General features: G+C 65.7%; 5 protein-coding genes and 1 long non-coding RNA gene across 20 annotated transcripts; 1 reads left to right on the top strand and 5 right to left on the bottom strand.

Annotated features, from left to right (window-relative positions):
• On the bottom strand, window positions 1–3,270 carry LOC309442739. 3 transcript variants are annotated; one of them, XR_014184690.1, is made up of 3 exons: window positions 3,256–3,270; window positions 1,304–2,640; window positions 1–187 (listed from the first exon to the last, which is right to left on the bottom strand). It is a non-coding gene; the product is annotated as an uncharacterized lncRNA (long non-coding RNA). The 3 variants fall into 3 exon arrangements; XR_014184691.1 differs by lacking the exon at window positions 3,256–3,270 and adding an exon at window positions 3,110–3,124; XR_014184692.1 differs by lacking the exon at window positions 3,256–3,270 and adding an exon at window positions 2,794–2,935.
• Window positions 2,660–12,689, top strand: PGGHG (protein-glucosylgalactosylhydroxylysine glucosidase). 10 transcript variants are annotated; one of them, XM_082058864.1, is made up of 14 exons: window positions 2,660–3,972; window positions 4,351–4,613; window positions 5,137–5,347; window positions 5,857–6,292; window positions 6,837–6,956; window positions 7,348–7,479; window positions 7,791–7,899; window positions 8,513–8,585; window positions 8,990–9,126; window positions 9,480–9,613; window positions 9,871–9,966; window positions 10,385–10,482; window positions 12,082–12,296; window positions 12,379–12,689. In XM_082058864.1, exons 1-14 carry the CDS (start codon window positions 2,780–2,782, stop codon window positions 12,441–12,443), a joined length of 3,282 nt encoding a protein of 1,093 aa, XP_081914990.1. In that variant the 5' UTR covers window positions 2,660–2,779; the 3' UTR covers window positions 12,444–12,689. The 10 variants fall into 10 exon arrangements, 8 of the variants coding, with proteins under 8 accessions (XP_081914990.1, XP_081914992.1, XP_081914993.1 ...); XR_014184688.1 differs by lacking the exon at window positions 12,379–12,689 and having other exon boundaries at window positions 10,385–11,163; window positions 11,539–12,223; XM_082058866.1 differs by lacking the exon at window positions 10,385–10,482.
• Window positions 12,690–14,081: 1,392 nt separating this feature from the next.
• Window positions 14,082–16,064, bottom strand: LOC309442194 (interferon-induced transmembrane protein 5-like). Of its 4 annotated transcripts, none has more exons than XR_014184559.1 (3): window positions 15,812–16,064; window positions 14,522–15,063; window positions 14,082–14,477 (listed from the first exon to the last, which is right to left on the bottom strand). XR_014184559.1 is itself a non-coding variant. In XM_082057817.1 (2 exons), the coding sequence occupies exons 1-2, from the start codon at window positions 15,968–15,970 to the stop codon at window positions 14,845–14,847; spliced, it is 378 nt and encodes a 125-aa protein (XP_081913943.1). In that variant the 5' UTR covers window positions 15,971–16,064; the 3' UTR covers window positions 14,082–14,844. The 4 variants fall into 4 exon arrangements, 1 of the variants encoding a protein (XP_081913943.1); XR_014184560.1 differs by having other exon boundaries at window positions 14,082–14,433; XR_014184561.1 differs by having other exon boundaries at window positions 14,082–14,301.
• A 614-nt stretch (window positions 16,065–16,678) lies between these two features.
• On the bottom strand, window positions 16,679–18,309 carry LOC309442673 (interferon-induced transmembrane protein 5-like). Its single transcript, XM_082058752.1, has 2 exons — window positions 17,729–18,309; window positions 16,679–17,038 (listed from the first exon to the last, which is right to left on the bottom strand). Exons 1-2 carry the CDS (start codon window positions 17,909–17,911, stop codon window positions 16,895–16,897), a joined length of 327 nt encoding a protein of 108 aa, XP_081914878.1. The 5' UTR covers window positions 17,912–18,309; the 3' UTR covers window positions 16,679–16,894.
• Window positions 18,310–18,572: 263 nt separating this feature from the next.
• LOC309442672 (dispanin subfamily A member 2b-like) lies at window positions 18,573–20,383 on the bottom strand. The gene is made up of 2 exons (XM_082058751.1): window positions 19,870–20,383; window positions 18,573–18,985 (listed from the first exon to the last, which is right to left on the bottom strand). Exons 1-2 carry the CDS (start codon window positions 20,077–20,079, stop codon window positions 18,815–18,817), a joined length of 381 nt encoding a protein of 126 aa, XP_081914877.1. The 5' UTR covers window positions 20,080–20,383; the 3' UTR covers window positions 18,573–18,814.
• Window positions 20,384–24,164: 3,781 nt separating this feature from the next.
• LOC309442331 (uncharacterized protein) lies at window positions 24,165–26,059 on the bottom strand. The gene is made up of 2 exons (XM_082058095.1): window positions 25,328–26,059; window positions 24,165–24,678 (listed from the first exon to the last, which is right to left on the bottom strand). Exons 1-2 carry the CDS (start codon window positions 26,042–26,044, stop codon window positions 24,475–24,477), a joined length of 921 nt encoding a protein of 306 aa, XP_081914221.1. The 5' UTR covers window positions 26,045–26,059; the 3' UTR covers window positions 24,165–24,474.

Below are 26,059 nucleotides of genomic sequence, written 5' to 3'. Positions count from 1 at the left end.
CCGGATGCTAGTGTGCATTTTAATGGCCAGCTGGGAGGTTCCTGCAGCGCGGTGGCTGCGCGGCGCCGCCCCTCGCCGCAGGCTGTGCTCAGTCGCCGCGGCTCCTGTAGTGGTGCACGTGCGCCAGGATCCAGGCCGTGGGCCCCAGGAAGCACGCGGACATGACGGAGAGCGCGATGACCTGTTCCTGCGGCGGGGAGAGACAAGGATGGTGCTTTCGCAGCCCCAGGCTGTCTGTGGGAACGTGCCAGCGGTTCACGTGGAACACGGACCAAAGATCACTTTCACCTTTTCTAGATGAGGAAGGCTCTGCTTTCAAACTGAGTAGCTTTCTAACCCTCCCCCTGTCAAAGCTGCAGTAACAAGTGCCACCCAAAGCTTTGCCGCGCTCAGGAGCGCCTGTCTGTGGTCCGTCCCCCCTCCAGCCTGCAGCGCTGGGACGGACACCCGGGGGGCTGGCTTGGGGCAGCACGGCGGTGCCACCGGCACGCACCGAGCCCCTCACCCTCTGGTTTGCTCCATCGCGCTTTCCGTCCCGGCGCGTGTTGGTGAGCGGGAGCAGCCCGTGCCCGTCGGCCCAGCCAGGCCGGTGCTCGTGCTCGCCGTGGTTCCAAACGCGGCCGTGCTGACTTTCAAATGACTTTGGGGTGTCAATTGCAGCCAGGAGCAGCCGGTTCTATTTCTGGTGCGCCCGGGCAGCGCTTAACCCCTTGCACTGTCACCTTACTTCTGCTTTTATTTGGCTGGAAAGGCTCTCCAGGCTCGTGAAGCGTTTTGTTGCGGACCCCGGAGAGGCAGCCGGGGCTGAGCCCCCAGACACGGGGCGGGGGGCACCCGCCAGCGCTGCTGGGGAAAAGCTGCTTTCTCCAGCCTGGGGGGTCCCCCAGCCCGGGCAGCTGCTGTCCCGGTGGGGACCGTCCCCGGGGGAGGAATGACGCGGGACCCCCACCTGGCTCTGCTGGGGTGAGTGTCCCATGGAAGGGGACAGGGCCCGGGTCTGTCCCTGTGCCGGCCTGGAGGGGCTGTCCCCCCCTCCCTGAGCTCAGCCCCCGGGACAGCCCGGCCTGGGGGACCCTCAGCAGGTGCCCCGAACCCCAGAGGTGAAAAAAGGGGCTGAAACAGCATCAGCTGGAAGCAGGAGCCCCAAGGGGAGAGGGGGGGGTGCAGCCGCCTCTCCTCCTCCTCCTCCCCTCCCCCGCTGTTTCACCCCCAACAAGACGGTTTGGCTGTGACACAGCGGGGCTCGTGTCCCTCCCAGGCGTCCCCTCCCAGCAGCTGGGTCCCTGCAGCCCCAGGTACTCACAGCAGCAGAGAGGGGGTGCTCGGGCGGTTTGGAGGTGACCCCGGCCCGGGGGACGCGCGGGGTCCGCAGCGCGGTGACCAGCAGCCGGGCGGCCCCCTGGAAGCCCCTCATGGCGGTGGCAGCGTTGGTGTCACCGCGGCTGGGCTGCAGCTGCCGGGTTTGTCACCGCGGGCACCCCGGGCACCGGGCCTGCCGCCCGCGGCACGGCCCAGGAACGCCCTTAAAAGGCAGCGCTCTCCCTAGTCGCTCACTGCTTGTTGGGTTTTAATAACCACCAGCGTGTTCTGTTGTTTTCCCTCTGCAGCACCAGCTCCCCGCGCTGGGGGGTCACAACCTGTGTCCCACGTGGGACCCTCTGTGCTGCTCTGCTGGAGAACGCGTGACCCCAGCGCACAGCGTCCTGGGTCCGGCTGCGCTGGGGGCAGCGAGCAGGGCGCCGCTCGGCCCCCCCGCGCCTGCTCCCGCTGCCCTCGAGCCCCCGTGTTTGCACACACCCAAACCCACGGGCTCCTCCTGTGCTGTCTGTCTGTCTGTCCAGCAGCCGCGGCCTGTCCAGGTGCTGCAGGATCTGCTGACGGTGTCTGATGGCATCTGACGGTGCTCGATCCCGGGTGTCGCTGCTCTGACAGGGGGGCGCTTGTCAGTGGGACGAGCGGAGCGGTTCAGCCTCAAGGCGCGTCCGCGCTGGGGTCGCTGCCAGGTTCGCAGGGGCTGCCGAGCCCTCCCTCCGGCGCTGGGGTCGCTGCCGGGTTCGCAGGGGCTGCCGAGCCCTCCCTCCGGCGCTGGGGTCCTGCCGGGTTCGCAGGGGCTGCCGAGCCCTCCCTCCGGCGCTGGGGTCCTGCCGGGTTCGCAGGGGCTGCCGAGCCCTCCCTCCGGCGCTGGGGTCCTGCCGGGTTCGCAGGGGCTGCCGAGCCCTCCCTCCGGCGCTGGGGTCCTGCCGGGTTCGCAGGGGCTGCCGAGCCCTCCCTCCGGCGCTGGGGTCCTGCCGTCGCGCCCCTCGCAGCTCCCGGGTTGCTCCAGCTCTGTGCGGGATGAACCCGGGTCTTGTCTTTGGACGGAGCTCGGAGCCGTTTTCCCAGAGCAGCTGTCTCAGAAAGGTGTGGGCTTTACCTTAGAAAGGGCACAGTGTGCTGCACAGACCGTGACTGGTCAAACACGCGTTTATGGACCGGAGACGACTGCTCGAGTGCAAAAGCAGTGACGAGTCCTCTTGGCCGTACCTGCTGCAAGCAACGGGCTTTCCGGGCTTTCCCCCTCGGTGACCTCTCTGTCTTACGCTGGTCGGGGCAGCTGTGAAAGGCTCGATTGTGTTTGCTCCGAAGGGGAGGAGAATGACCCTGTTGTGGAGGAATAAAGCAAATTTTGTTTTGGCCAGGAGCTAAAGGACAATTAAAGTGTCTGAGAAGCCAGAGGAGCAGCTGGTGCTGGGGGACAGATGTGGTTAATGGATTTCCCCTGAAATTCTGAGAGGAACTCATGCTCTGCCTTACCCGTGAGAAAATGGTACCGTGCGGGTGGGAAGGTAAAAGCGCCGCCAGAACCCGCCGTTCTGCCCGCAGCACCGTCAGCTCCCTGGGAAGGCCGCGGCAGAGCTGCGGGAGGTGGCATTGCTGGGGAAAGGGCTTTTCCGCAGAGGAACGTTCCAGCGTTGCGTTAGCGCAGCGAAGCGTGTGCGGCGGGGGCAGCGGGCGGGGGGCGCTCCCCAGCGCGCAGAGGGTCCGTTTGCACGCCGGAGCCGGGACGGGGTCTCTGCGCTGGGGCGCGGGGAGCCCGGTGCTCCCGGCGGGTCCCCGGCTCAGCGCTCACCCAGAGCAGCTGCTGCTCGCGAGGAGCGGGATCCTCTCGTTGAGAAAGGAGAGGTGGGAACCGGCTTTGGAGCTCCGAACGCCTGGTTTCGGTCTGTTCTGCCCGGAGCGAGCTGGACGGCCGGTGGCACGGCCACGCTCTGCTACCTGGAGATCAACACCCGCCGTGCCGTGTCTGGGGGGCTGGCGGTGCCGCGGAGGGGCCGTTGCTCCCCGGGCGGGCTGTGGGGTGAACGTCGGCCGCTGTGGGACCCGCCGCCGAGCAGCCGCAGCTCCGCGCCGGGGCTGCTGCCCTCCCGGGTGGCCCTTGGGTGGTAAATCATTGCAAACGGTTTCCTGTCTCGGTTCCCGTTCCCGGAGCAGCCCGGGTTGCTCTGTGCGGGCGCCGAGCCCGAGGGTCGCAGCTCAGGATCACAGGTTTCTCAAGGAAGGGGAAAAAAAAGTGATTTCCTTCCTTCTGTCTCCATTGGGCAACTTCCGTCCCAGCGGCACGGCCGGAGCTCAGCTCAGCCCCAGCTCGGCTCAGCCCCAGCCTGGCTCAGCCCCAGCTCGGCTCAGCCCCACGCCCAAGGCAAGAGCGGATTTCCCCACTTTCCGCAACCTGGGTTTTGTTATTTTATTGTTTTTAAACTTTCCTGAAGGCGGGTGGAGGGTTTCTCTCACGATTCACCCTCGGGCACCGCCTGCCGAGAGCAGCCGCTGCCGCGGGGGGGACGCTGGGGATCCGTGGGAGCTGTGTCCCGCGGGCTTTGCAGCGCCTTGCGAGCCCCTTGGTGCCTCAGTTGCACTGTTTCTGGGCTGGTTTAGTGCTCAGCATTGCCAGGCACTGCTACAGCTGCCTTCTCTAAGGTGCTCCGCGTGTGTGTATGTTTTTAACAGATACGTTTATATGTCATGTATAAATATCTCTTTGTATATTTACATACATGGATGAACTAAACAGCTGGTACCGCAGCGTGTGGTGCGGGGAGTGGATGTGGAGCCGCTGAGGCCACAGCAGAGGATTCAGTGTCGGGGGGAAGAGGAGGGTGGGGGGAAGGCGGCCGTGCTGTGCTGGGGGAGCTGGGGAGCTGCCGTCATGGGCGGGGGGACAGGAGGGGAAGAGGAGCGGGGGGGAAGGCGGCCGAGCTGTGCTGGGGGAGCTGCCGTCACGGACGGGGGGACAGGAGGGGAAGGGGGAGCTGGAGAAGCGACCTTGGCCGTCCAGCCCTTGCAGCCGCCTCTGTCGTTACGGTTGCGCAGGTGGGCTGGTGACATGGCCGACGTCAGCGGGGACCCCGCCGTGTTCAGCGCCACGGCCCTGCCCGCCGACCCGCGGCTGCTGCCCACGCTGACCAACGCCTGCCTGGGCACGCGGCTCTACCGCGACGTCCTGCACCTCAACGGCGTCTACAACGGGGCGGCGGGGGACACGCACCGCGCCGGCGTGCCCAGCCCCCTCAACGTCAGGATGGGGTTGCCCGGGCACCGCGCGGCCGAGACCTTCACGCTGGACACGCGGACGGGTGCGTGCGCGGCGGCCGGGTCCCCGTCCCCGCGCCCCCTCGGCCACCTGCCGCTCTTCAGCTGCTGGGGACCCTCTGCTGGACACTAAAAGGCCCTTTGCCTGTGTCGCGTCCTCCACAAGGTCCCGTCTTCCTTCTCCCCATGCTCTGTGTACCTGTGGGCTGTTCTGCTGAGGTTGTGCTGGAGCAAGTGGAAAATTCCCCTTTCTTGTGAGAATCAGCGCGATTCTCAGGCTGTCTCTCGATCCCTGCTGCAGCCGGGCTCGGCAAACGCTGTTTAATCATGAAGCCTGATAAACTGTTTTATAACACAAACAATTCCTTGGCGGCTTGGCCAGATTCAGGGTGTTAACAGTGTTATCAGTCAAAAGCTGCGCTTGGACCTGGACCTGGGAATGTGGTTCCTTTGCCAGCGGGAACCAGTAGACAGGGCAGGATGGGAATCTGGGGCGGGAAGGGGAGTGCGGGGCAGAACACGGGGCCGGGTGGCTCCAGAGTGTGATGTGTCCCGCTGTGCCTGCAGGGACCTTCAGCCACGTGCTGCAGGCAGCGGACTGCACGGCCACCCAGCAGCTCTACGCTCACCACTCCCTCGTCCACCTCATGGCCTTCAGCGTCACCATCCGGCGCTCGGCTCGCGCCACCCGCCCCATCACGGTCCAGCTCCAGACGCCTTTCGTGCCGCAGAGCCAGGACTTGGACCTGAAACACGGACCAGACTTCCAGGGGGCACAGTGAGTCTGGGTCGGGGGGACCTTGCCCTGAATTCGCCCCCGTGGGCTGGTGCGAGCCGCCCTGCTCAGCGTAGGAAGCACATGGTGGAGTGGGGCGACAGCCGGACCCCCGCGGTACGCAGCGCGGGGGCTGCGCGGAGCGGCTGCTGCCTGCCAGGCGTCTCAGAAACCAGAAATAAGTACAGAAACACTTCTATTAGTTATAGCTCCAGCATTATTACTTAGACCGGCATGTAAAAGAGCAACAAAGGCCACAGGGGTTGGATGTGATTACAGAGAAATGAGTTTGGAGGAGGTCACCTCTAACGATGGCTACTGGGGCTGGGGACCAGCCGTACCCAGTTCCCGTCTCCTGCGCCATGGGGTGGGACGGCAGCGGAGCCGCAGCCTGGGGACAAGGCAGCCCCGTCCTCGGCGGGAGCGGAGCCCGGTGCTGGGCTGCTGGGACGGCCCCCGCGTGGGGACGCGCACGAGTCCCGTCTCCCTGTCCCCATTGCTGTCTCCTCCAGCTACGTCTACGGGCAGACGCTGGTTGCCGAGGTGCCGGGGGGGCCGCGTCCCACCGTGCACATGCTCTGGACGCCGGTGCCCCGCGCGCTGACGCTGCCCGCGGGGGAGCGGGAGCGGTGCTGGCAGTTCCTGACGGCCGTGGCCGACAGCCGGGAGGAGGCCGAGCGCAGCTGGGGTGCGGGGCTGGCCCTGGCGGCCGCGGGGACCCTGCACGCCGCGCACGTCCGCGCCTGGGCCGCGCGCTGGGACGGCTGCGGCGTGGAGCTGGACGGGCCCCTGGCCCTCAGGAAAGCCCTCCGGGGGGGGCTCTACTACCTGCTGAGCGCCATCCCCGCCCAGGGCAGCCCCGGCTTCCCCTTCCACGGCATCAGCCCCGGCGGCTTGTCCAACGGCACCCGGGGCGAGGACTATTGGGGACACATCTTCTGGGACCAGGTGCGTGGGGGCCTGGGGGCTTTGTGCACGGGGAGAGGGCTCAGGTGGGGGCTGCTGGTCTCCTGCTCAGCCCGGGCAGGGACAGCTCAGCACCAGCCTTCGCTGGGACCATCCTCCTGCTCCTGCTGCGTCACCCACGCAGCCGCGGCTCCATCCCGGGGCTGTGCTCTCGATGCAAAGCCCAACGGAAACTGGATGCCGGAGCTGCTGCGTGGGGTGAGGGGCCGGGAGAGCCCCCCCGGCGCGGGCTGGGGCTGGTGGGTCGGGGTGCTCGCCCAGGGGCTTCCACGGCCAGCACGGGGCATGACCACCAACCTGCGGCCACTTCATCAGGGCGGGCTGGGACCTGCCCTCCGCCCCCACCCCGGTGCCTCGGCCAGCCCCGTTGTGCCTGAACCGTGGAAACAACAGAAGTGTTTTCTGTGACGGGCACATCCAGCTTTTCAGCATAGGTTTGGTGCGAACTCGATGAGCTGGGTGGGCTGGCTGCATTTGGGTGCCCCGCCAGCCCACCCCACCATCTCACCATCTTGGCTGTTCCCAGGACACCTGGATGTTCCCCAACATCCTGCTGTTTTACCCCGACGCCGCCCGCGCCATCCTGGAGTACCGGATCCGCCGGCTGGAGGGAGCCCTGCTCAACGCGCGGGAGCAAGGCTGCGAGGTGGGGACAGCGCCGGGCTGGGGACAGCGCCGGGCTGGGGACAGCGCCGGGCTGAGGACAGCGCCGGGCTGGGGACAGCGCCGGGCTGAGGACGGCGCCGGGCTGGGGACAGCGCCATCCAGCTGCCGCCACCCAGGAGGACACCGGGCTCTGCTCTGCTCGCGGGCTCTGGTCGTAGCTGGGACACGGGGCTCTGCTCTGCTCGCGGGCTCTGGTCGTAGCTGGGACACGGGGCTCTGCTCTGCTCGCGGGCTCTGGTCGTAGCTGGGACACGGGGCCCTGCTCTGCTCGCGGGCTCTGGTCGTAGCTGGGGCTGTGAGCAGCACGGTGGGCTGGGGACATCATCTCAAGATGATGCGCTGAGCTCCTCGGGGATGTCTCCTCCTGGCAGGGTGCGAAGTTCCCTTGGGAAAGCGCAGCCACGGGCCGGGAAGTCTGTCCCGAGGAGATCTATGGAGCCCAGGAAATTCACATCACTGGGGACGTCCTGATGGCCTTTGAGCAGTACTATTGCACCACGCAGGTAGGGGCACTGCGCGCCACCCGGCCGGCCCGGCCTGCAGGGCACCTGCTGACTGTCCTGTCCCTTCCCAGAGAAACTCTGCTGTTGTCTGCTCCGGCCAGAGCTGCTGGGGCCACCCCGGGGTCTCTTCAGCCCTGTCTCCTCTGTCCTTGCTCCTCGTGGGCGGCTCAGCATCCTGTTAGCTCAACCCAGGCCAGTCTTCTGACCTTTTCTCCTGCTACATCCATCTCCTTGGAGCTCCTGTCCCGCTGGGCTTGGCTCTGGTGCAGTGTCCTCATGCCGTGCTTGCCCGTGGCTTTGTCCCGCTGCAGGACCAGCAGCTGTTCCGGGAGGGCGGCTGGGAGCTGGTGGCAGCCGCGGCTCGGTACTGGTGCAGCAGGATGGCGTGGAGCGAGGCGGAGCAGTGCTACCACATCACAGGTACTCGTGCAGCGCCGCACCGACTGCTGGGGAAGGTTTGTGAGCAGAGGCTCCTGGCTCCTCCAGCCAGAGCACGACAGGACACACAGGCTCTCCGGGCTCCTGCTCTCTGCAACATCTCACGGGTGGTGGTTGGGTCCATGTGGACATGGGACAGGATGCTCAGCTCTCTTCCAATACCCCAGTGTTGCTGGTTTTCCTCTCAGGCCCTCGCTGCTCACAGGACACCCCTAAATGTCCCGTTCAGTGGGGTATGAGCTGATGCCACGGGGTTGGTGCCCTCAGGGCTGCTGCTGTGAGTGGCCGGATGGCTTGAAAGGATGGGTGGCCCGCGGGCCGCCCTGCCCGAGCAGCGCGGGGGCGCCTCGGGGGGTGTCTGTGCCCGCCAGCCCGAGCTGCGACCGGCTTGCTTCTCCTTCACAAGCCCCACCGATGTCCTGCTGAGCGCTGCACCGGGGCGCCCTCAGGGCCCCAGCAGAGCAGGGAGGCAGAGCCTCACCGTGGGTGGGCATCACCGCGACGGAGGGCTCCGTGTCCCGCCCCACGGCGAGGGGGCGCAGAGCAGCGCCAGCAGCGGCCATGCTGTCTGGAGCTCCCCTTCCCCTGCCCGCAGGCGTCATGCCCCCAGACGAGTACCACGAGCGGGTCGACAACTCTGCGTACACCAACGCCGTGGCCCAGCGGAGGTAACGTGGTGAAGCACCGGCCGTCTCTCGCCGGCGGGCTGGGGACGCGCCTGTCCTCCCCTCGCGCCTCTCTGAGCCGCGGGTGGCCCGTGGCGGTTCCTCTGCCCCGTCCAGGCGTCCACGCGAGGCTGGGGGGTTCCACTTCTCAGGAGGGTTCCCCTCCCTGCGCCCCGTGGGATGTCTGTGCAATTAGCCCGCTGGAGACATCCAAAGCTGGAGGAGGCAGGTCCAGCTCCAGCGCTGAAAGCTGTCACTGCAGGCTCGCACTGTGACCCGTGTTCTTTCAGAGCAGCCGTTTCTTGGCAGTTCTGGCTCAGTCAGCTCTTTCTGTTCCTTTTCTTCTCTTCCCCGCTCTGAGGGTCACAGGTGCCTGACACAAGCCATTGCTCCTCGCTCCTTTGCAGCTTAAATTTTGCAGCTGACGTTGCTCGGGACTTCTTGATCCCCGTGCCAGAGGAATGGGTGGACTGCGCCAAGAAAGTCAAAGTGCCCTTTGATGCGGAGAAGCAATATCACCCCGAGTACGACGGGTACAGCCCAGGTGAGCGGGGCAGCGGCTGCTCCCAGCGGGAGTTCCCGGGTTGGTGTCCCCTTCCTCGCGGCTCAGGGCAGGTGTGTGGCACCCTGGGGGCTGTTCCTCTGCACCCGCGGCTCAGGTGACACCAGCTGGGTGCCCCCATGGCTGTGTCGGTGTCCTGCCTCCACAAGCCTCGGGCTGCCGTCCTGCTGTGCCTTTGGCCAGGCGGTGAGGGGTTGTCCTCCCTGCGGTTCCGCTGCCTTCCCGTTGACGTGACATCGGTTGTTCTCAGCGGGGTTCTGCTTGGGCTGGGTTTGTGGCTGTGTGGACAATGTCTGCCGGCTCCTGGCATGCGTGCTCTGAGCGACCCTCCCCAGGAGAGCCCGTCAAACAAGCCGACGTTGTCCTGCTGGGCTTCCCGCTGATGCACCCCATGAGCCCCAATGTCCGGAGAAACGATCTGGAGATGTACGAGCCCGTCACCGCGCGGGACGGGCCGGCCATGACCTGGGTGAGGAGGGGACAAAGCCTGGGGTGGGGTCGACCCACGATGGTGCTGTTTCCATCCCAGCTGGTCACCGCCAGCCCCGCCAGCGGGCACGGTCTGACCTGCTCTGGGGCACAGGGGCAGCGCGGAGCTGGAGACGGGCGCTGAAGGTGCCTGCGCTGGGTCGGAGGATGCCGGTTGTGTTGCCCCTCTGAAGGTTCTCTGTGTGGCCACCCCTGGGGACACAGCAGCGGGTGAAGGGACGGTGCTCTCTCCTGCAGAGCATGTTTGCGGTGGGCTGGCTGGAGCTGAAGGAGCTGCAGAGAGCCCAGAGCCAACTCAACAAGTGCTTCAGCAACATCACCGAGCCCTTCAAGGTCAGCTGCGTGTCGCGGTTGTTTCCCTGTGACAAAAGCCTCTTGTTTCTGTCTCACCTGATCCCCAGTAGGTCCCACCACACTGAGACATCCCTGGGGCTGGAGCCTGTGCCACTGCCCTTGCGCTCACCGGGGTCTGGGCTGTTGTACTGAACAAGGCAGTCACACGCTCTGCCTCTTCTCTGTGAGCTCCCAAAGAGCAGGAGGAGAATCTGCTCCCTGCCTGGGCTGGCGCGGGGATGGGGATGATGCTCAGAGACCCACCAGAGCCCACCCACCGCCCACACCAGCACGGGCAGGGGACACGGCCATTGCAGCCCCACAGACACATGACAATGACAAACATTCTCGGACCCGCGTGCCTGTACGAAGGGTCCCAGTGCCACCACTGAGGCGTTTCTGTGTCTCGCTGGAGCAGATCTGGGTGGAGAATGCGGACGGGTCAGGAGCTGTGAACTTCCTGACGGGGATGGGCGGATTCCTGCAAGCCATCCTCTTCGGCTGCACGGGCTTCAGGTGAGACCTTCCTTGCAGCTCCGGCTGTAAGCGGCTGCGTCACTTGAAACTTGACTGTTTAGCTGGAGCAACATGTTTTTACTCAAGAGAAAGAAAGGAACCTGCAGCACCCAGAGCATCCCCCGGAGCTTCTGCCAGGTGACAAACAAACAGGGACACTAATGGTCGTGGGTGAACTGTGGCTATTGCAGCAGCTGGTCACTGGTGGAGTTTCAGAAGCGGAAAAGCTCTGGTCTGTTTCTCCTCCTGCTCAGTCAGTGTTGTAAGCTATTGGCTTCTATCGGAGTCAAACTGGGCCAGCCCCGGGCACCCTCAGTGACGAGGGACATCTCTGTGTGACCTCAGGACAGGTAGCCAGCATCATTTTTATGTTGGTGTATCAAACACATCCAGACCTGCCCGTTCTGTAGGTGGTTGCAGCTTTGGTTTCTTTACTAAGTGTGAATGAAGCTTAAAGACTGCGATCCACCGATGGTGTTGGCCTTTTGGTGAACTGATTGAAGAGAAAGGCCGTCTGGTCGCCTCGCATGCAGATGCGAGGCCGGTTCCTATACATGATACACTGCGGTCCCTCCGCAGGGACCGTTGTCACTGCAGACCTCGGTCCCCTGCCACCGCGCTGAGCTGCCGCAGCACTGTTCCCCTTCAAAGATGGGAAGCAGATGTGGAACAGGTCACTTGGTGAGACGGCTGCGTGTTTGGGAAGCTCCGTGTCCCTCGCTAAGCTGGGCTGTGACCCCAGCCCGCGCCCTTGGGAGGCGGCGCAGGAGGACGCGCAGCAGCCGGCGCACACTGGGGCTGCGGCTCTGCGTGAGGGCTCGGCCGGCGGGGCCACAGCGCTAAAATAGCTTAGAAGAAAACATTCTGCTGTGCATGTAATATAATTTTAAAGCTGTGTCTCGTACCCAAAGCAGCCGCGTGGTTTCCACCCTGAAGTAACAGCCTCTTGAGCATATTCTTAGTTTAACTGAGGATGGATCAGACTGACGATCCTTTTGATTTCCAGTGAACTCTCCCAGCACTAACTATGTGTTTTTACTCTGTGTGTGTGGTCAGGAACTGCTGAGAAACCCACCGGTTTCTTGTTGGACCGGGGTGCGAGCGGCCATGCTCCCAGCTGGAAACCACAGCCTCAGGTTCTGCGGAGCCGAGGGTTTGCGGCGCTCCATGTGCCGGCTCGGGCTGCGCGGGGCACAGGCTCAAGGCACAGGCTGGGGCTCCAGCCAGCTTTCCCCTGATGTTGGGTGACATTTACGGCCCCCGAGCCGGGCGCTCGCTCTGGCGCTGGGGCTCTCCAGGCTCTGGAGCGGAGTCCTCTGTGGTCTGGTGAGCCGCTCAGCAGGCTGGAGATGAGGGCCCAGATCTCTCTCTTGCTGAGACTAGAGTAGGAGATAACAGTGACCGATGTCTTTGTTCATCCAAAGCTAAAACACGCAGAGGGGCTCTGACTTTGGGTAAGGGCTCGGAGAAAGGATTCAAACTGTTTGCTTTATTTTTATCTTTCGGAGAAGGAGCACCCAGAGCAGTGCTGAGTTCAAAGCCCTTTAAAGTCCTTTGTGGCCACTCCATCCGCCCGCTGAGCTGCTCCTGCCTTTCCAGGATCACCAGGTCCAGCCTGCGCTTCGACCCGGCCTTTCCCCCGGACATCAACGGGCTGACGCTCACCGGCGTCTCCTACCTGGGCAACAAGCTGCAGTTCAGCATCGCCAGGGGACAGACCAGGATCCGAGTGACCGCGCGCGCCCGGGAGCCCCCGGCGTGTCCCCTGGAAGCCGTGCTGGAGGCGTCGGGGCAGCGCTGGCCCCTGCGGGAAGGTGCGGTCACCGCCGCTGCTCCCCGAGCACCCGCAGCCTGCGCAGAGCCCACCGGCTCTCACGCGGGCGGTTGCTGTTGCAGGGCAGAGCGTCTCCTTCCCCACGGCGGCCGGCTGGATCCAGAGGGTGTCCGCTGAGACACCCTAAACCTGGGCTGAGCCGGGTTTAACAGCAGGAACGGGCTGCAGAGCGGCTGTCGACGGGGGGAGGTAACCGCGGGGCGCGGGGTGGGGGTCCCCGGCTGTGCCACGAGCCCCCAACCCCGTGGGGCTGTGTGCGCTTTTTCTTTTGAGTTACTTGGTGTATAACATCCCAATCGTGGTTTTACCCCCTTATCTACGTTATCTTCTCTCTTTCCAAGCAGTTTTGGAGTTAAAGCCCTTCTGGCCGGCAGCCTTGGCACCAGTTGTCATTAGCGTCACCTCACACACTGACAAGTGCAGTGTTTCTCTGGGGCCTGAGCCCCCTCCAGCTCAGTAGCAAAAGCTGTGCCTTGTGTCCTCTTATGGCGGTTTTGGTGCCCACGTACACCTGCAAATGGGGCATGTGGTGCCCAAACCCAGCTCTGCACCCCGCAGCACGTGGTGCCCAGACCCAGCTCTGCACCCCACAGCATGTGGTGCCCAAACCCAACTCTGCACCCCGCAGCACGTGTTGCCCAGACCCAGCTCTGCACCCCGCAGCACGGGGTGCCCAGACCCAGCTCTGCACCCCGCAGCACGGGGTGCCCAGACCCAGCTCTGCACCCCGCAGCACAGGGTGCCCAGACCCAGCTCTGCACCCCGCAGCACGGGGTGCCCAGACCCAGCTCTGCACCCCGCAGCACGTGGTGCCCAGACCCAGCTCTGCACCCCGCAGCACGGGGTGCCCGGACCCAGCTCTGCACCCCACAGCACGGGGTGCCCGGACCCAGCTCTGCACCCCGCAGCACGGGGTGCCCGGACCCAGCTCTGCACCCCGCAGCACGGGGTGCCCGGACCCAGCTCTGCACCCCGCAGCACCCCCTGCTGCGTCCCCTCCCGGGCCGTTTGGTGCCTCCTTTCCCCGCTGCCTGTGCCAGAACAGCCCTGGGTGGCAGTGCAGGGGGGTCCAAGGCGTTCCCTGTCCCCCCGGCAAACCCCAGGAATTTGGGCTGGATCCCCACAGTTTATAAAAAGCACGTGGCCGGCAGCATGTGGAAACACTTAGGGAAGGAGTCGGAGCAACTCCCCTGCCTTATAATTATTCTGGCTGTCCCGCTGCCTCGTCAAACCCCTAATTAGCAGTGCTTCTCAGCAGCAGGGCAGGACAGACAGACCCTCCCGCCCCTCGCCCCACCAGAGCAGCCCTGGGGGCTGCACCAGGACTGGGGGGATAAAGCTGGGCTCTGGGCCAGGTCCCAGGCTGCGTTAAACGGTGTTTCCCCCCCCAAAAGGCATCCTTTTGGTCCAGTTGCCAAAATGAGCCGGCTCTGGCCTGGGGAGGGCCAGCATAGCACAGGGGGGTTGTGTCCCCTGCTTGTCCCCTCTGTCCTTGCCTGGGACCTGCTGGGGGACTTCTGTGTTCCTGCAGTGAGTTTGCAGGTCTCAGCTCCCCTTGGGGGATGAGATCTCATCTGCCCAAGTGTGTCCCCATGGGGCCAAGAAGCTTCTCCCCACAGGGGTGGGGGGGCCCTGAGGGCCTGGGGCTGTTTTAGGAGGTTATTGCTTCTCCCGGCTGCAAAAAGCACCATCAGAGCAAAATAATCTGTATTTAAATTGTCCCCTTAGCACCCCCCTGCACTGCACAGACATACAGGAGACTGGCAGCAGGTGAAACAGTTTAATGATTTAAATAGAAATTGCCAGGGCTGTAGGATGCCGTGCCGCACACCTGGGGATGCCGTGCCGCACACCTGGGGATGCTGTGCTCAATGTCTGGGGATGCCGTGCCGCACACCTGGGGATGCCGTGCCGCACACCTGGGGATGCTGTGCTCAATGTCTGGGGATGCCGTGCCGCACACCTGGGGATGCCGTGCCGCACACCTGGGGATGCTGTGCTCAATGTCTGGGGATGCTGTGCAGCACACCTGGGGATGCTGTGCTCAATGTCTGGGGATGCCGTGCCGCACATCTGGGGATGCCGTGCCGCACACCTGGGGATGCTGTGCTCAATGTCTGGGGATGCCGTGCAGCACACCTGGGGATGCTGTGCTCAATGTCTGGGGATGCTGTGCTCAATGTCTGGGGATGCTGTGCTGCACACCTGGGGATGCTGTGCTCAATGTCTGAGGATGCTCTGCTCAATACCTGGGGATGCTGTGCTGCACATCGGACAAAGGGAGGTAAAACCCTGGGGCAAACACCAATTATCCAGCTGCCCAAAGCAGCCGGGGGGTGTTGGGCACCGTGGGGCAGGGGGTGCAGGAACGGGAGGGGCAGGAGAAGCCTGGGGGCTGCATCCCCCCCCCCACGCTGCCCGGCGGGTGGCAGAGCTTGTGGCCATGGGTGGGTCGTGCTGGGCCAGTGGCCGCTCTGGGGGGGCCACCAGCCCCGCGGAGGAGTTTCTGCAAGCCCTTGGCCGGCCGCTCACTTGTCCTCGTCGTCGCTCCCGCCGAGCTGGTAGGTGAAGAAGCCGACGGAGTCGTGTGCCAGCTGGGCCAGGTGGATGACGCCGGTGACGGCCAGCGCGGCCAGCGCCAGCGGCAGCAGCACGCTCCCGGCCGTGGCCAGCGCGTTGTAGCACCGGGCCCTGGAGCTGAACTGCCGAGCGGCTTCCACGTCCCCGGCCGCTCTGCGGTCCCGCGCCTGCAAGAGCCGAGAGCGGGCGCAGCGGTGACCGGGCTGCCCGTGTCCCCTCCCCGTGTCCCCTCCCCGTGTCCCCCCAGCACAGCACCCTCACAGCCTTTAGCCCTTAGTGCCACGGGGCAGTGGCTCCCTGCCAGGCAAGGGGGCGGCTGTTTGTCCATCTCAGCCCCCTGTCTGTCCATCCCAGCCCACCCGCCGGCTCCACGTGCCCCTGCTCCCCCAGCCCCACGTCTTAGCTGCCGGGTTTTTCCCTTCTGCTCCTCCCTGTGCTCTGGGAGCCTCGCTGGCTCAGCCCTCACCCTCCCCATCCCTCCGCCCGCTCCGCTCCGGCCGCAGCTGCTCCTGCAGGGCCAGGTAGAGGGGCCGGGGGCACCGCAGCCCCCCAGCACCTTCTGGGGAGATGGGGTTGGTCCCAGGTGGTGAGAGCCCTGGCGGGGAGGCCGTGCTCAGCTAGAGGGGTCTCACAGCCTTGCTGATGGGTGGTAGGGAACACGCGGGGACTTTGCCAGGAGATGGTGTCACCTGCTACCAGCCTTCCTTGGGAAGGTGTTGGGCTGTTGTCCCCCCTCCCAGGAGCGGGGTGCTCTGTGCCTGCTCAGGACAGCGCCTCCATTTCAGTTGCTCCGTGGCTCCTCGGGACGTCCATCCCATGGCATCGGTGTGGGGAGGGCTCCCGGGTGACCCCAAACACTCCCGCTCCCATCCCCACTGGGAACCCCACGGTCCCCACCCCACTCGGCGCCTGTACCTTGACGGAGAAGGCGAGCGCCACAAAGCCCAGGCAGCAGAAGTTCATGTAGATGGTGTTGAAGATGGACCAGACGAGGTGGTCGCGGGGCGGTGGGGGGACGGGGTCGGCAGGGGACGACCCCCGCTTGTGGTCCTCCCGCGGGTAGGAGGTGTCCATGGCCACGCAGAGCGGCACCCCCGGCTCTCCTGCCGCACCAGCCTGGCTGGGGTGCGCGGGGCAGCCCCGTTATATAGCGCTCGCCCGTGGCATGGCCTCGGCCCCTCTATATATAACCTGTGCAAATTACAGCCCTCCAGAGCTGCGGTTGTCGGGCGGGCTTGGCTGGGAGCTGGAGAAGCTAACGGGTTTGCCAGGCTGTGGGATGTTTCTGTCCAGCCCTTCTCCACCACGGGAGCACAGGCGGCTCCGCAGGGAGGGGCTGAGCGCGCCGGGACGACCGAGCCACGGGTGACTTTGAAACCCAGTGACCGCCACCAAGACACGGCCCCTGGGTACCGGGGTCTGCCCCCGCGCTGGCTCGCACCGGCACCTCCAGCCCCGTCCCTCCTGGTGGCCTCGGCGGGGAGGATCCCTCGATCGCAGCGCGTTCGGGCTGCCGGGGGCATTACATGGGAACTGAACAACCACGTGTAGGAGCGCTACTTCTCCGGGGTTCCCGCAGTGGAAGCGGAGGGGCTGTGTGTGGCCAGAAAAACAGGGGGGATCACTTTTTCTTTCTTTCTTCTGCCAAGCCTAAGCTTTTAGGGAGAAACTCGTGTGGGACCTGGGCTGGCAGCGCTCTGCACCGCAGGGCAGACGGAGGCACTGAACCACACAAGGACCCTCTTCTCCTTCCCCGCTGGGAATAAAGCGACAGGTGAGGGGTTTTGGCAGGACAAGCTTTATTGGTGGCAACGGTGACCTATACATGTGTCACCACTCCGCGAAACCCAGCAGCTCCCCGTGCCCCAGCAGAGACAAGAGGGGGCAGTGCCCCACGTCCCAGCCTGGCCCACCCCTCCATGCGCTGGGACACCCCGGGGTGCAGCAGCGGGGACGCTTGGCGGGGGGGCAGCAAGCGGGCTGGTGGCCAGGTGGCCATCAGGTGATGGCGATGATGACCACGATGATGGTGAGCACCACGCCGGCCACCAGCAGCAGGGAGCAGATGATGTTCAGCACCCTGGCGTGGGCACCGTGCCGCCGGGCACCCTCCAGGTCCCCCAGCACCTTGCAGTCACGGGCCTGGGGGGCCAAGGGAGAGCTCAGCAAGGGAGGGAACCGGTTGGAGCCTCAGCATGGCCGGGGGGTGGCCACAGGATGGTGCTGGGACCTCAGGGATGCATCGCCCCGGGGCAGGGGGTGACAGCGCACTGCCTGCCCCCCTGACCCCAGTCCCGGCTCCCACGGCCGGATGGACTGTGGGGATCGGTGGGTGCCAGGGCATGGTGGCATCGGGGGTGTCTGGGACAGGGGAGATTGGGTCTGGGGACCTGGCTTAGGGGAGAGGTCCAGGTTGGGTTGGGGGTGACCAGATTGGGGCGTCTTGGATCAGGAGACGGGTCTGGGGCGAGCTGGGGTGGGAGGCGCACAGGGAGGTCCCGGGAGGGCACTGGCTCGGGGGGTCCCGAGCCGAGGGAACAGTCTGGGTCGGAGTGGGTCAGGGGTCCTGGGTGCCGCCTGGCCAGGGGAGGGGCCGGGTCGGGGGTTCCTCAGCTCAGGGCTGGTGTGGCAGGGGCTGGGTTGGGGGTCCCGGGGCAGAGTGGGGGGGTCTCAGTGCAGGGGCGGTGTGGCAGGGGTTGGGTTGGGGGTCCCGGATCGGGGTTGTCTCTGGGGCCCGGGCTGGGCTGGGGGTCCCGGGAGGAGCTGGCTGGGGAGACGGGCCGCGTCGGGGGCACCGATCCCGGCGGGTGGGGGTCCGTGCTCCCCCCTCACCTTGATGGAGAAGACGAGCGCGGGGAAGCAGAGGCAGCCCAGGCAGGCCAGCCCGTATCCCGCCAGCACGTTGAAGAGCGACCAGAGCACGTAGTCCGGGGGCTGCTCGGCGGGGCCGGCGGGGGGCGCGCCCCGCCCGGGGGGCTGCAGCGGGATGGACACCTCGCCGTGCCGGGGCTTCATGGCCGGGACGCGGCGGCTCCGGAGCGGGCGCGGCAGCAGCGGCAGGAACCGAAACTGAGCCTGCCCGGCGCGGGGGGGCGGCCGGACATCCCCGCTCCCGCCCGGGGCCACCCCGGGGTCTGTCCCCTCCTCGGTGGGCGGCACCGCCACCCGTGTCGCCGGGTCATGGCTCCGCCGCCGCGTGGGGGGCAGCGCTGGGGACGCGGGGGACTCCAAAGCCCAGTTTCTCCCTTGGGGAGCCGCTCCCTCGCCAGCGAGCGGGGGCAGGACCGGGGGCGGGTTTGGCGGATGGTCTCGGGGTGCTGGAATGAGGGGCAGGCGGGGGCAAGGGAAGGTGGGACCCCCAGCGCCGCCGCTGAGCCCCGGGCCCCTTGGCGGGGGTGCAGCCCCCCCGCAGCGGCAGCTCCGCGGGCGGTCGGTGACACGGGCAGGACGCAGCACAGGAAGGGGGCCGGGGCAGAGTGTGTCTGAACACCGCAGGAGCCCGGGGGGGTCCGTGTGCTTTTATTGCGTTTACAGCACCAACATGGCACCCCTTTCTGAGCCCCTTTCCTGCTGCTCTGCCTCAGACGAGCGCACCTGAGTTAGGGGGTATCCCCCGGCCCACGGTGGGGGAATAATGCCTCCCAAAAGCCCAAAGCACGACATTTCCACGGAGAAGTGTGAGGAAGGAGCTTTATTTGCTGTGAGCTCGCCCCGCGGGTTCATGCAGGAGGGGGCTGTCTGAGGCAGGGTGCAGCAGGAGGGTGCCTGAGGACACCCCCTCGTTTGGTGGGAGCAAGAGGAAGGTCCCGTGGGAGCCGCCTGTGTCCCCCATGAACAAGACAGATGGGTTTTGGATGAGTGAGGTGAAGAGGAAGGAGAAGTGAGGCCCTGGTGCCGCTGCCCCATGGCGGGATGGGGTCAGTGGTGTCTCATTGACTCCAACATCATCTTGTAGCTCTGAACCAGAAACACGAGGCAGATGATGGTGACCACGGTGCCCAGGCAGAACGCGACAATGTTCACCTGCTTGGCCTTCCTCCCATAGCTGCCGGCACCTGCCGGGTCCTGCGCGATTTTCCTATCCCTGGCCTGCAGATGCGGAGAGGGAGACAGGCGGTGAAATGGCACGAGCCAGGGGCGGTGGCAGTGGTGGCAATGGGCCGAGGGGACATCCCGGTGCCCCCTGCCATCCAGCAGCCGGCCTCGCCGAAGCCTGGCACCAGGATGCACTGCACGTCCCCAAGCCCACTCCAAGGCAGCAGAAACAGAGCTCTCAGCAGCCTGAAAGCGCTTTCTTAATGGCTTAATGAAAGCAATTACGCTGGCGACAGGCTGCGCAGTGGTGCTGGGGCCAGGCGGCAGCGCGGGGCGGCGGGCAGAGGGGGCTCCGCTCCGGAGAGCCCACATGGCACTCGACACGGTGCCGACATATGCTGCTCAACTGTTCCCAGGACGCCCCTTAAAAATGATTCACTTTCGAGGTAATAAAGGAAGAGTGCGCGGGGAGCAGCTGTTTGTGTCTCGGGTAGGAGCGGAGCCTTGCGATGGTGGGGGGACTGTGGCGGGAGGGGGCCAGGAGCCGGCTGCCACCTTGTCCCCCTGGCAGGGGATGGTTTGGGGCTCGCTTGAGTCAGTGGAAGGAGAGAGATTCTGCCCTGTCCCCCTGCCCAAAGCAACAGGTGGACAGGTGGCCCTCGAGTGGTGGCTTTGCTGGGGACATTGGGTGTGGACCCGCATGGTGGGGCTGGACGTGGCAGGAGGGACATCTCATGGGAGAAGGATGGGGAGCCAGGTGGGGACGGGGCTATTGGGGGCAAGATGGGACAGCGTGAGCTGGGGTGGGACAGGTGGGTTTCGGTGGGGTGGGACAGGGTGAGCCGGGGTGGGACACGGGGGGTCAGGGAGCCCTGGCAGGGCAGGCAGGACCCCCCAGCCGGGCAGGGGGTGGCGGGCGGAGGGTGAGTTCCCCTCACCTTGACGGAGAAGACGAGCGCGATGAAGCCGAGGCAGAAGGGGTTGCAGAAGAGGGTGTTGAAGAGGGACCAGAGCACGAAGTCCCGCGGGCCGGGCTCTGGCCGCTCTCCAGCGGTGCCGGGGGGGCCGTAGGCGGGAGCCGGGGTCCCTGCCCCGTTCTTGCCGTAGGGCTGCATGTTGATGCCGACGGGCTGGGGGTAGCTCTCCATGACAGCCCTGCTGGGGAGGAGCGGGGGGGCACGGGCACCCGGGCTTCTTATAGGCGAGACGAAGGGTTTGCCGGGGTGGGGCCCCCCCGGCTGACAGCGCTCGGGGGCGGGTTCTGCGGCGCTGCCGGGCGGGCTGCGGGGGGGCTGCTCCGGGCGGGCTGGGGGCTCCGGCCGGGTGGGGGCAGAGCCGCAGCCCCAGGCGTGGCTGGGGGGGCAGGCGGAGGGGGATGCCCGTGGGTCGGGGATGCTGTGGAGCGGGTGATGCTGTCGGGCGGGTGATGCCGTGGGGCAGGCGATGCTGTGGGGCAGGTGCCCCACCCGTTCCTCTTCCCTTCGTGCTCTGCGGGCTGTGAAGCGATCTCTGCCGCGGGCAGGTCGGGGCAGGGCCGAGCTGCTGCGGTCACTCAGCCACAGCGGCGACGTGTGGCACGGGAGGACAGTGGGGACACACTGTCCCCACCAGCGCCCCGAAACTTTCTCCCCAGCCACAGTCCCCCCTGAGAGCTCAATCTCTGCCCGTGGGGCTGAAGCCAGCAGTGGGGGGCACTCAGCCGCTGGGTTTGCATGTTGAGTTTCCAGGGTTTTCCCCTCTCTTTGGTTTCAGCACCCACGACAAGGTCCTGCAGGTGTGACAGCGTCTTGTGCTTGCCGAAATAAGGTTATGGGGCAGAAAATAAAAGAAACAAGCTTCGGGACAGCAGCAAGGAGGTAAAAACGATCTGAATAAAAAGACAACCAGGGCACAGAGCTACAAACCACATGGGTTTTGGAAACATCAACATCCTTCCTGTTCAGGGGCCGGCTCCTGGAGGCCGAGCAAGAGGCGATAAAAGGAAACTGAGCCCTGACCTTTTCTGAGAAATGTGTTTTTCCCCACGCAGGAAGAGCAGAGGGTTGTGTCGGGAGGAGGACAAGGATGCCAGTCACCCGCATGGGTTTTCCGGCTGTCCCGGTGATTTGGGTGTGGAGTCCCGGCCCCCAGCGTCACCTGTCCCCAGCCCACAGCAAGCAAAGATTTGTTGGTTTTTCCTCAACTACTTCCCTGACAGTGTGGGGCTGCTTGTTGGGTTAAGGAGGTTCGTTAGGTCATGGTGATAATTAAGGAATCCCTGCAGGGTGGCTGGTGGGGATGGGCAAGGCAATGGATGGATGGATGGGTGGATGGGTAGGTGGGTGGATGGGTGGGTGGGTGGGTGGGTGGGCGGATGGATGGGCGGGCGGATGGATGGGTGGGCAGGTGGATGGGTGGGTGGGCGGGCGGATGGATGGGTGGGTGGGTGGGCGGGCGGATGGATGGGTGGGCAGGTGGATGGGTGGGTGGGCGGGCGGATGGGTGGAGCTGGGTGAGGATTTCGAGGGAGTGTTTGCCCTCCAGCCCTAACACCTGGTGTACAGTGCTGCTGAAAAGCTGCTGGGAGGAGCCCAGTGGGGATGTCCCCGTATTGGGGTGGCAGGGTCCCTCCATGGGGCACCCCCGGCTGTCTGCCTCACGTGGAGATGAAGGGGCCATGATGCTGGAAGCTGGCTGGGGTCAGCCAGCAGCCACAAGGACCCGGCGCAGCCGGTTGGTTCCTTGTCCATCATTTCCAAGCACCTGCTCGGGGATCCTGGTTCCCGCAAAGCCCCAGCACAGGTGGGACCACAGCTCGTGTCTCACCAACCTGCACTCGGTGCCACCCGCCGAAATTCCCACCCCCTGACTGCGCTTCCAGCCTTTTTGTGTATTTGCCCTTGCAGCTGGACAAACGAGATGCCAGAAAGCAGAGAGACAAAGTCCGACCTGCTTTGCTGCTGCTGGAAGGTGCCCCGGCCCCACTCCCCCCTGCGCCCCCAGCCCTCAGGGAGGCGGTCGGGTCCCCGGGGATGCTCGGGACGGGGATGCGGCTGGCGGCGGATTTGGGTCCCTCACCAGAGGGAGGGTGCGGGAAAGTGAAACATGGGTGAAACACGGGGGTGAAACATGGGCCTGCAGGGCCAGCATGGGACTGTGTGGTCCAACGGGCTGGGGGGAGAGCAGCTCATGGGGTGACACACGGGTGACAGGCAGGTGACACACGGGTGACACGGCTCCAGGGGCCGGCACCGGCCTCAGTGCTGGCTTCTGGTGGCGTGGCTGGGAGATCGAGAGCTGGGTGGCCGCTTGCCAACAGATGGAAGCAATTGCTGTAAGAGCACAAACAGGCTGTTTGCATCGTCGGAGCACCACGGCCCTGCCCCTCCTGCTGCGGGCGGCAGCCCCCGAATCGGGTGGATTTACCCCAGAAAAAGGGCTTTGCTCTCCCGGCTTTAAAGCCCCGCTGTGCCCACTGTCCCACCCGGCATCGAGGGACATCCCCGTCCGAAAACCCTTTGGGGTGTGCGGAGGGTGGGGGGTTGCTTCTCCCTCCCCACCCCACTCTGCACGGGGATATCAGACTGGGACCACCCTGGCGGGTTTTCAGCTGCAGAGCATCCCTGGGAAGATGTGCCCGGGGTTTTTTTGCGTGTGTTGGCTGGTGGAGGAGGGGTAAGAGCTGCTGGGGGTGCACAGTGAGCCCGCACCCCTGTGCCAGCCCCACTGAGCACCGTGTCCCCGGGCAGAGCACGCTGGGTCCTGATCTGTGCAGAGCACGCGGGGTGCCGGTGCTGTGCAGAGCACGCGGGGTGCCGGTGCTGTGCGTGCCGGTGCTGTGCGTGCCGGTGCTGTGCTCGGGGGCGGGCAGAGCGGGGAGCGTGCGGGGGAGCCAGCGCAGCCCCGGCGCGCCGCCAGCCCCTTGTATAATGGGACGCGGCTCTTGCCAGCGCCGCAGCGGCCAAGAGTTGGAAAGGTCAGGGCGATGTTTCCGAGCAGGGGTTCACTGTCCTTTTGGGAAACCTCTCGTCCCCTGCAGCTGGAGGGGACGTTTGACCCAGCGTCCCGCTGGCGGGCATGTCGGGGGCCCGCGGGCAGCGAGCGGCCCCGGTTGCGAGCGGGGCACGTGCTTGTTTGCTCTTACGGGAAGAGGCGGAGGAATAAATGATTCACCAGGAGGTTTGTGCCAGGGACCCTGCAACAATTAACCGTTGTGTTTTGTGGGCGGGATTTCTGACATCTTACTCATGAGTGCAGCTTCTTGGCAGGATCCTCATGTTCTTGGGGAGAGGAAAAAAAGGCGCATTTTTTCCCCCCATCCTTGCGGGGCCCCAGCCCAGGGACCCGAGCCGGCCAAGGAGAGGAGCGCCAGGGCTTCCGGCGCGCTGGGGCGGGCGCGGCCCCCGCCCGCGTGTTGAGGCTCTGCCAGCGGGGCTGCCGTGGGACTCTGCGCGAGGCCTTGCCCGGGTCACTGGGGACCGCGCAGCCCGGTGCCGTGTGCCGGCAGGCACGGGGAGCGGCCCGGGAGCGCGGGCGCAGGCTTCATGCTGGAAAACCTTTGCGGGGTGGGAGAAGGGGGGGTCACCGTCTTGCTTCACCCTGAATGCTGCCCTGCCCGGCTGGTGCCCCCATCACCCCATGGGTGTCCCCATCACCCGGCTGCTGTTCCCATCACCCCGTGGGTATCCCCATCACCCCGTGGGTGTCCCCATCACCCCGCGGGTGTCCCCATCACCCGGCTGCTGTCCCGACCACCGGCGGTGCCAGGGCGGAGCTGTGCGGCTCTGTCCCGCAGCGGGGCGGTTTGGGATGGATCCACACCGCGCACAGCTCCCCTCGGGAAGCTCTCCGGCCCCCACCCGCGCGCGGCTGCACACCGTCATGTTGGAGCTTGTCTCACTCCAGCCCTTTGCGCAAACACCCAGCTTGCTTTCAGCTCTGCTTGCTCTGCCCCTCTCCCGAGGGTTGGTGAGGGCGGGGGTGCTCCCGGTGACACCCCAAAGATGAGGTTCTACCCCCATCCTCGGGGGGAGCCTTGCAAGCATTTTGCACCCCATAGCGATGCTCCCTCCCCTCGAGTCGCCGGGGTCACTGCCCTGGCGCATCCCTGAGCATCCTCTCGGTGACACTCCATGCCGAGGGACAGTTTCCCTCTCCAGGCGTGTCCCGAGAGCGGACGCCGTTTCTAAGCTGGTCAAGTTGGGGTGTGGGGACCCCAAACAACTCCCTGTCAAAATGAAACTGAGGCAGGGGCAAAAGTGTAAGAAACCTTTATTTGAACCAGATTTTCTCCAAACAAGGCACTTGTGGTTAGGATTATTCTTAGAGGCACTTAGGGCTACGGGACTGGCGGGAAGTGGGAAAGCTCCTCCTCTTTGGTACAGCCAGTTTTGGGGTGCTCGGCTCCTGCCAGAGGGGGGTGTCTCAGGCAGTTCCAGCGAGGGCTCCGCAGGGCTCTGAGCAGCGAGGAAAGGGGGACAGGCCCCGCGGGCCCTGGGGGTGCATGGAGGACATCCCTCCGCTCCAAGGGGCGCCGGGGGCTGCTGGCAGACATGGGGGGAGGCCTAAGTGGGGCCGAAGATGGATTCTGGTTGCTCTTGGTTGTGGTGGTAGAAGTTCATGGCGGCGATGGTGCCGGTAGCCAGCAGGGCGATGATGAGGATGACGAGGAAGATGTTGATCAGCAGGGCGGTGATGTTCAGGTACTTGGCGGTGGAGCCGTAGCTGAGCGCCCCGCTGTAGTCACCAAGGACTTTGCGGTCCCTGGACTGGGGGAGGTGGAGGGGACAGTCAGTGCAGTTGGGGGACGCCCTGGGGGGCTCTGGCTGGGTGGGAGATGTGCTGGAGGGGCCATGCAAGCCTGAGCTGCCGTGCAGGGCTGGGGTCCCCCCGAAACACCAGGAGAACCCTGGGGTGCCAGGTTCCCCCGCTGCCCCAAACCCCACCCTCTCCAGAGCTACCAGCCAGGGCTCAGGGGGGCTGGGGGTCTGTGCACTGCAGGCTTGGTAGGGGCTATTGGGCACCCCAGGCTCAGGGCTCTGTGGGCTCCATGGGTCTCCCTGGGGCTGGGGGCTCTGTGGGGTCCATGGGGGCTCTGTGGGGTCCATGTGGCACCCCAGGATAGGGTCTCCATGGGGTCCATGGGTCTCCCTGGGGCTGGGGGCTCTGTGGGGTTCATGGGGGCTCTGTGGGGTCCATGTGGCACCCCAGGATAGGGTCTCCATGGGGTCCATGGGTCTCCCTGGAGCTGGGGGCTCTGTCAGCCCTGTGGGGGCTCTGGGGGGTGCTTTGGGCACCCCAGGGTCAGAGCTCTGGGGGCTCCATGTAGCACCCCATGGCCGGGGGCTCAGTGGGATCCCCGGGACCGCCCCCCACCCCCCGTGTAGGTGCCCCCCGGGCTCCCCCCGGTGCCCCCACCTTGACGGAGAAGACGAGCGCCAGGAAGCCCAGGCAGCAGACGTTGCCGTAGAGCGTGGTGCAGAGCGACCAGGCCAGGTGGTCGCGGGGGGGCGGCGGGGGGGGCTCCACGGGCACGGCGACGCTGGGGGGCAGCCCCTCCGCCTCCCCCGGCTCCGGCAGCGGCTCGTAGGGCGGCAGCAGCGGCCCCAGCGACAGCGACCGCTCCATGATGCCGGCGGACGGAGCGGCGGGAGGGCTGGAGGCGGGAGCTCGGTCCCAGTTTCGTTTCCCCGGAGCGGCTGTGCCGGGGCGGAGCAGCCCCGTCCGGTCCCCGTGCCCGGGGGGAGCCCCCGCCCTCCCTCTGTCCAATTCTGCCCCCCCGCTTCTTTTCTTCCCCGCGCTCCTTGTCCCCTGCTTTGCCCCCTTCTTCTCTGCCCCTTCTTGCCCTGCCCCGTTCTCGGTTCTATTCTTTGTCCCCACCCGGGGTGGCGGCCTGGGGTCAGCCGTGAGCGTTTCGAGGTGCTTGGTGAGGAAACTCGAAGTAGGTTCCCCCCCGCAGGGCGCTGGGACCCCCTTTTCCTCCCCGCAGGCTGGACTCTGGGTGCGAGCAGCCGAGCGGAGGGGCCGCCGCTCGGCCCCCGGCTGTGGCTGCAGGAGAAGGAGAAGGAGAAAGAAGGAGAAGGAGAAGGAGAAGGAGAAGGGCTCTGGCAGCGCTGTCCCTCTGGCACAGCGCATCCCCGCTCCCGCAGG

The sequence above is a fragment of the Streptopelia decaocto genome (assembly GCF_964273445.1).
Source record: "Streptopelia decaocto genome assembly, chromosome: 7".
Taxonomy (NCBI): domain Eukaryota; kingdom Metazoa; phylum Chordata; class Aves; order Columbiformes; family Columbidae; genus Streptopelia; species Streptopelia decaocto.
This window is presented reverse-complemented; position numbering and strand designations above follow the sequence as displayed.

What these genes read in the sequence shown, in the direction of transcription:
- PGGHG (XM_082058864.1), top strand. Translation starts at nt 2,780, where the DNA reads ATGCTCTGCCTTACCCGTGAGAAAATGGTACCGTGCGGGTGGGAAGGT. An exon ending in CTAAGGTGCTCCGCGTGTGT is followed by an intron (nt 3,973 to 4,350) that starts GTATGTTTTTAA and finishes ACGGTTGCGCAG; the next exon opens with GTGGGCTGGTGACATGGCCG. An exon ending in CGCGGGAGCAAGGCTGCGAG is followed by an intron (nt 6,957 to 7,347) that starts GTGGGGACAGCG and finishes TCCTCCTGGCAG; the next exon opens with GGTGCGAAGTTCCCTTGGGA.
- LOC309442194 (XM_082057817.1), bottom strand. Translation starts at nt 15,970, where the DNA reads ATGGACACCTCCTACCCGCGGGAGGACCACAAGCGGGGGTCGTCCCCT. An exon ending in CGCTCGCCTTCTCCGTCAAG is followed by an intron (nt 15,064 to 15,811) that starts GTACAGGCGCCG and finishes CGGCTCTTGCAG; the next exon opens with GCGCGGGACCGCAGAGCGGC.
- LOC309442673 (XM_082058752.1), bottom strand. Translation starts at nt 17,911, where the DNA reads ATGAAGCCCCGGCACGGCGAGGTGTCCATCCCGCTGCAGCCCCCCGGG. An exon ending in CGCTCGTCTTCTCCATCAAG is followed by an intron (nt 17,039 to 17,728) that starts GTGAGGGGGGAG and finishes TTGGCCCCCCAG; the next exon opens with GCCCGTGACTGCAAGGTGCT.
- LOC309442672 (XM_082058751.1), bottom strand. Translation starts at nt 20,079, where the DNA reads ATGGAGAGCTACCCCCAGCCCGTCGGCATCAACATGCAGCCCTACGGC. An exon ending in CGCTCGTCTTCTCCGTCAAG is followed by an intron (nt 18,986 to 19,869) that starts GTGAGGGGAACT and finishes CCGCATCTGCAG; the next exon opens with GCCAGGGATAGGAAAATCGC.
- LOC309442331 (XM_082058095.1), bottom strand. Translation starts at nt 26,044, where the DNA reads ATGCGCTGTGCCAGAGGGACAGCGCTGCCAGAGCCCTTCTCCTTCTCC. An exon ending in CGCTCGTCTTCTCCGTCAAG is followed by an intron (nt 24,679 to 25,327) that starts GTGGGGGCACCG and finishes CACCTCCCCCAG; the next exon opens with TCCAGGGACCGCAAAGTCCT.